This window comes from Mus caroli, chromosome 14 (assembly GCF_900094665.2).
Source record: "Mus caroli chromosome 14, CAROLI_EIJ_v1.1, whole genome shotgun sequence".
In the NCBI taxonomy this organism is placed as follows: domain Eukaryota; kingdom Metazoa; phylum Chordata; class Mammalia; order Rodentia; family Muridae; genus Mus; species Mus caroli.
The window spans coordinates 69820002-69827294 of NC_034583.1; the positions used below are offsets into that span (position 1 = coordinate 69820002).

At 44.7% G+C, this 7293-nt stretch overlaps 1 protein-coding gene across 1 annotated transcript in view; it reads left to right on the forward strand.

Moving 5' to 3' along the window:
* The window catches only part of Vwa8 (von Willebrand factor A domain containing 8), a 321037-nt gene that overhangs the window by 120832 nt on the left and 192912 nt on the right, over positions 1 to 7293 (forward strand). Inside the window, exons 13-14 of the mRNA XM_021181216.2 lie at positions 1616 to 1776; positions 3589 to 3702. Of these exons, the coding sequence (XP_021036875.1) occupies positions 1616 to 1776; positions 3589 to 3702 (275 nt within the window). The remainder of the gene's footprint in view (positions 1 to 1615; positions 1777 to 3588; positions 3703 to 7293) is intronic.

Here is a 7293-nt window from a genome sequence, read left to right on the forward strand (position 1 = left end):
GATGGTCCCACCCACAAGTGGCCTTTCCCCCTTGATCACTAATTGAGAAAATGCCTTACAGTTGGATCTCATGGAGGCATTTCCTCAACTGAAGCTCTTTTCTCTGTGATAACTCCAGCTGTGTCAAGTTGACACAAAACCAGCCAGCACACCTTCCTTATAGCGTCGAGGGTGATTCCATGGCCAGCATGGCAGAGAGAATAACTGTAAGCATGGTGCTGGAGCAGTAGCTGAGAACTTACATCCGAGGCATGGGATCGGGGTGGGCCACGCAGGGAGAAGGAACACAGACCAGGAATGGTTTAGGCTTTTGAAACCTCCATACTCACTCTCAGCAACATACCAACTCCAACATGGCCACATCTCCTAATCCTTCCAAAACAGTACTGCCAGTGGGAAAACAAGCATTCAGGTATATGAGCCTATGAAGGCCATTCTTGCTTTAACTACCACAAAGAATAAGGCTAAATGTTGATACCGTATCTAAAACAGCATTTTAAGGCTATAGAGCTTGGTTGGATTTGAATGTTATGTTTAAGAATGTCTTCATGATGATGGAGAAATGGCTCAGTGGTTAAGAGCACTTGTCAATATTGTAGATGACCCAATACCCACATAATTGAATATGATTCCAGTTCCAGGGAATATAATGTCTTCTTCTGACCTATGGAGGCACCCGGTATGCATGTGCTACATACACATACATACAGGCAAAACACATGTATGTATATTATGAACACATCAAATACAGAAAACTAGAAAAATGTCCTCATAATTTAATATATCATACTTTTGTTTATTAAGCCATTACCTTTTAATGGTAGTTGTATTTATCTATTTTTATTTGATTATCACATGTCATAGTGCATTTAACTATCACATATTCATGTATGTATATAATTCATTGGTTCACATTGGCCTTGTTAGCCTGAGTTGTCCCCTTCTGACCTATGCTGATTGATCTCATCATACTCACAACTTCCCTTCCACTCGCTTCTCTCTTATTTGGGGGTGAGGGACATGAGCCAAATGAATGTCACGTGGTTTTGTACAGGAATCTGGACATGTTATTAGTGGCTACGCCACAGAAGAAATGCTTCTGCTCTGTCAGCTAGTATCCCTGTCTTTAGGGAGGGATGGAGCCCCGAGTCTCCGTCCCCCATGAAGAGATGTTGATGGGCCTCTATTGTGTAGATTTTTGTAGACAATCACAGCAGTGCCACGTGTGGATGTTAGCATTCCACACCTCTTTCCTCCCACTGCCCTTAACAGTTTTTGTATTCCTCCTCCTGCAGTATTCCCTGCTCCAGGAAGGAGTTCTGCTTAGGACCGAGCACTCAATACTCACTTAGTCTCAGTGCTTCACCCAGTTGTGAGTCTGCAGCCGCCATTGACCACTGCTGAAAGGAAGCTTCTGTGACCCAGGCGCCCAGATCCCCTGCTCTGGCGCAAGCGCACTTACTCAGGAGGCGGTGATGGACATGTCACGTCCATTCAGCCAGACAACAGAGACAGTTTCTCTACTAGGGCCTATGGCCTGTCCACAAGGCTAAAGAAGCATTGCATAGGTCTTCAACATTGACTCTGCATATTCTTTGCTGGTGCCTGCTTTTAGGATATGACTGCGCGGGACCTGCTACAGCAGCGGTACACACTCCCCAATGGCGACACCGCCTGGCGCTCCTCACCCCTTGTGAGTGCTGCCCGGGAAGGCAAGCTGGTCCTGTTGGATGGCATTCACCGTGTCAACGCTGGCACACTGGCAGTATTGCAAAGGTTTGCATCATAGACAGTCTCCATGTCTAACTAAACGCTGAGTTTTCAGGTCCTGAGGAATTTATAGTTCTATATTATTAAGTTGAATACAATATTATTAATATTTGGTTATAAACACATGCCTATCAGACCCCAAACCTCATCTCTGTGGCAGAATTTGCTGTGTAAGAGCTAATGGATGAAAGTGTGCCAGCTGTGGCTCCAAGAAGCTTATGGACATAGATCAATATGTGCAACAAACCACACAGCTGGAGCATCTGCAATTTTATCTTAACAATACATCTAGACATCATCCTGGACAACATTGGAGCTGAGCTTGTTATAATATTTTTTTTTGAGAGAAAAGAAAGATTTAATATAAAATGTGTATTTATTTGCTTATTTCACTCAGCACAGATATGACCATTTCTGTAGCCATCACTTTCTTATTTTGAGTGAGAAACAGTTATCCACACATTTAAAAAAAAAACTCCAGCCTTCCAGAGTTTAATGTCGGAAGATTCTCTGTCTAATTTCTGTGGAAAGTCTTCCCAGGCTGTGTCATCTCAGAGGTTACTGATGCTTTTCAGTCCTTTTCTACTGCATGACTTTTTAATCTGACTTACTGGGAAGTGTCAAATAAATGAAAGAAGCCACTTCTTCACCCAGCTAACCACAGTTTTTATCGCTGACAAGATGCAGACATTGAGTGGAATGAAAGACTCCAAATGTGTTTGTTGTATTAATCTTGATTCGGTCTGTGTGAGTTTAAAAATAGTAATCATAAAGTTTTGGTGATTTACCACATTTCATAGACTCATAATTTAATATTCTCTGCCAAACAGATAAATGTGGATACAAAATAAGAAAAGGCTCAGCCCTCTCTTGTTGGCTGTCTCTCAGATGCCTGGCCAAGGACAAAAGAGCAGCAACAGCAGTGAGGAGCCTGTGCTGCGCTAAACTAGAGGCTCCAGTGTCAGCCTCAGGCCGCCTGCAGGATGGAGCTGTAAAATACAGTGCCTGGCCTCCATCCCTACCAGGGCTTCAAATGATCCAGGCTGGAGTTTTGAACATGGACATTTTAAAATGCTGCCTAGGAATCCTAACTTAGGAAAACTGAGCGAGATGATGTTAAGCATCTATTTTAAATGACTTATTCAATTTTCACACCAACTATATGAGGTTGACATTGTTGTCTTAATTTTTTTTTTTTGGCCTTAATTTTAGAGTAAAATTTAGAGAGATGGAATGGTTCTCCCTTCTCTGATTGTTCAGCACATTGGACTTGAACCCAGCCCTTCCAGACTGCACTGCCTGTGCTCATAGCTTCTAGATTAATCTTTGCCCTCTGACCTTTGCAGACCTATCAGTAGAGTCTTACATAGTATGAGAAGCTAGTTGCTTCAGGGCTGTCATGTGGAGGAACAATGGAGTTATTTCTGAGGCTTTTGATATTTTAAATCCTGCAGTTCCAACAGTGGAAATATTAGAGTGATACTTTCCCTTTCAAAGCTGCATTGGATTTAGGAGTGTGTGTGGCTTACACATGAACACATGCCCCATGGGTGAGCTGAGGCATTGTCTCCCACCTCCTCCTCCCCTTCTTCATGTCTCTTCTCCCTCATACCCACCTCTGGCATTTGGGACTGCTCCTCTGCAGAGTCCAGCATGTCTGCCCAGGATAGTGCATAATAACACTGACGAAGTTACAGTTGTGAACATACACCTAAGACAGTTGTTAGGCTTGTCCTCCAGCATGACATGCAGACTGAGTGATGCTGCCTCTCCTTACATCATTGATTAACTTGTTTCCCCCAACCCCTTCCCCATCAGACTGATCCATGACCGGGAGCTCAGCCTGTCTGATGGATCTCGGCTACTGAGGGAAGACAGGTACCTGTGCTTGAAGGAGAAGCTACAACTGACCGATGAGCAGCTACAGAACAGGTCATTGGAAGGACGTTATTATCAGTTTGTTCTTTAACTTTTATTTATTGTATGTGTATGTGCATGGATGTGTATGTACACACACTACAGTTCACATACAGAAGCCAGAGAACAACTTGAGGCAATCTCGTCTTCTTCCTCCAGTTGGGTCTTGGGGATCAAACTCCTCCTGAGGCTTGGCAGCAAGCACCTTTACCCTTGCAGCCAACCCTTGACTACACTATTCTTATCCTTAACTTACTGCTAAGTTGAAAGTAGCAGTCTTTATTTTTAGCTAAGCTAGAGTCAAACCAAACAATAACTGAATGGCTTAGTTTGGTGTCCTGTGGATGAGATAGCCTGACACTTCCTAAAACCTGAGGTTTAATCTAGGCCCTACTGACTTCTTAGCCTGTACTTTTAAATAACTGTCTCAACTGTATTAAGAAGGTAAGCCAGCTTTACTAGGAAGTCATGGGCATAACTGTGGGTGTCCCTGAGGCATTGCTGGCCTCCTGCCCCCAGCTTCCTTACAGCTCTTTCACTAGGTATAACAGTCAAATGCTATGGGTGAGATTCGATTTTCCTGTAACAGGAAACAACATGAAAACATTTACAAAACGAGAAAAGATTAGTCCTGGGAAAATGGCTCAGAAGTTAAAGCACTGTCTACACAGGTTTGACTTAAGTCTGGATCCCCAAAACCCATATAAAAAGCCAGGTGCTATGTATATAGGAACTGTAACCCCGGCATGAGGCAGAACTTTAACCAAGGCAGGCAGATCTTTGAAACTAATTGGCTGACTAGCTTATCCCTGTAGATGAAATTTCAGGTTCAGTTAGAGACCCTGTCTTAAATTTAAGGGTAGAAACCAGGGTTCAGATGTACCAGGGACGCAGCTGTAGATAGACCACTCTGAGCTGAAGGCCAACCTTGTTATTCATAGTGAGGTCAGAGGCAGTCAGGCCTACAGCAAGACCATGTGTCAAAAAATATAACAAAATAAAAAAGGGAGCAATCAGCTGAGCAAAGTTGGTTACCTCTGCTCTCACACATGCACCTGTACTAACAAGAACCCACAAACAGTATACAGCATAGGCATACACATGCACCTGTGCTAATAAGTACACACATGGTACACAGCATAGGCACACACATGCACCTGTGCTAATAAGTACACACATGGTACACAGCATAGGCACACACATGCACCTGTGCTAACAAGAACCCACAAACAGTACACAGCATAGGCACACACATGCACCTGTACTAACAAGAACCCACAAACAGTACACAGCATAGGCACACACATGCTCCTGTATTAACAAGAACCCACAAACAGTACACAGCATAGGCACACACATGCACCTGTACTAACAAATAAAAACACAGTATACAACTCAGATTCACACATGTACCTGTTCTAACAAGTACACCCCCACACACAGTACACAGCAGAGCCACAACCCTCCCGTACACCCCCAAATGAAAAATGATTAAATATGTACAGTGTGTATATTCCCTCCTATTGGATTCACTAATTCTGTTAATATCATAATGGTATTATGATTGTAAAAGGAGGCCTTGTGTTTGCATGAGCTGCTTATTGAGGTTGAAGGGATAGATAAGCTTGTGAATGTGTCAGTAAAATAAGCATGCCAAATGGTCCAGGAATTGCCAATGTGAGCAAGAGTATAAACTGATAAAGTCTTAACACTTGGGGAAATCCGAATGAAGGGTGTGAATGGTTGTGTATAGGTCTTTACATTTGAAGAAAAATATTTTTCAACTGCATGTCACTCTTCTCTGATGTCACCCACATGCCGGTACCTTCTGGTGGGTATCACATATTGGAGATTGGTACTCTGTGGGAAGGGGACGGGGTTACAATGATGACAAGTTCTTCCACAAGTATGTTAACCTGGAGCAGCCAAAGCTTTACCTTTCCCAAACCAGTGAAGTGTGTTAACCATTGGATGCACAGGAAAGGAAATGTCAACTTCTTGCTACCTGGCTTATTCAAGAAGGACTGTGGATTTCAGAACTGCTTTGTGAGGTGTACCTGTCAATCAGCTGGAGCTCAGAAGGGCTCGATTTGGCACTTAGTGTGTCCCTCTGTATGCACTCAGGGCTTGTACGTTGTGTGCATGGGAATCATGCCCAGGGACAAAGACAGACTTTGAGAAAGATGAATCAAAGCGACTGAGCAACAGCTCCCGAGCTTGCCTGGCAGCTTCCCCTAGGATGATGGGAGTTCTGTATTTCCGCCAAATAGCCAGGAAATGACAGCCCTTTTTGGCAGGGGTGGAGTGGGGGTGGGGTGGGAGGTGGGGTGGGTACCTATGTTCTCTCTAACAGTCATACAAAGTTTTGCAAATAAAAACACTCCCAGGAACAGAGCGGCCTTAAGTCAGGTGGCGGGTTTGGCTTGTGGTGGCCATTTTGCACACTCCATCCCCCAGCATCCTGCAGAGACAGTGCAGGGAGGCAACATCAATACTTACTTTTCCTCACACAGTTAAAAAAGCCCAGTATTTCCTAAGCCAGATAGAACTCTCAAAGCATTTTATGGAAATACCATTTCTCTGTCCTAAATTCTGTGACTGCCTCTCATGTCCGTCTTTCCATTCTGAGAGGTTTTCACTCCTAATACCTAGCAGGTTCTTCTGACGTTTGCCTCCCATCACCAAGCACCATGCTTCCTAGGCATTTCTTGACGTGCCAGTGTGGAGAATTACCTCTCGATCCTACACACGAATTGAGGGCGCCAGCCTTCGTCCTCTCTCTGCTCAGTGTACATACTTTTTCTCCACCCCCTTATTCTTTTGGCATTATTATATTGGTTGGGAGTAGAGTCTACAGCCGTGTTACTCAGTACACTAAGATAGATAGATGTCTCTCTTTCACCGGTCCTGTCTTCCCTAAGGCTGGTAATTACCTGCACGAGAAAGGTGGCACTGTCAGTAAGCACAGCGAGTGGGAGCCTGTGATGTGAGGACACTGAGGGGAAGTGGCCTCTTCTGTGCACACATCACCTTCTCCCCCAGTCCCTTCTCTCCTCAGGCACACTCTAATCCATGATGCCGAGTTCTCTCAGCTGCCCATTCCTAATGCAGTGCATAGGGAATATGTAGTGCATATCCTGAGCCACCCTAGTATCCCAAGCTTTTGTCCCCGCCGGCAAGAACACACTCAGGACAACCGGAATCTTCTGCGGCAAAGCTTTATTGCTTACTTCTCAGGAAGACCCCGACCCCAGAAAATGGAGTCCCTTATATAGCGCTCAGCCATGACATTTCAGCACCTGATGTGGCGTGACAGTTCCTGATTTGTTGCTCGCCCATCACCCCACTATTACACCTGAGAATGGGCAGTGACTAGGAGTGAGTTCACTCTCGCACTTGCGCACAGGTTTGTTTACTAGTTAGGCACAGCGGAGGCCAGCGCCATCTTATAATGGCGATTGCTCGCGGCACACGCACGGCTCTCCACAGCGATTGCTCGTGGCGCGGCTCTCCACATCTCCCCCTTTTTATTTTATTAAATTGAGGCTGGAATAGGTCTGTGTAATTATGCCCATCCGCTGTGGCTCCTGTCTTAGGTCGTTCCTC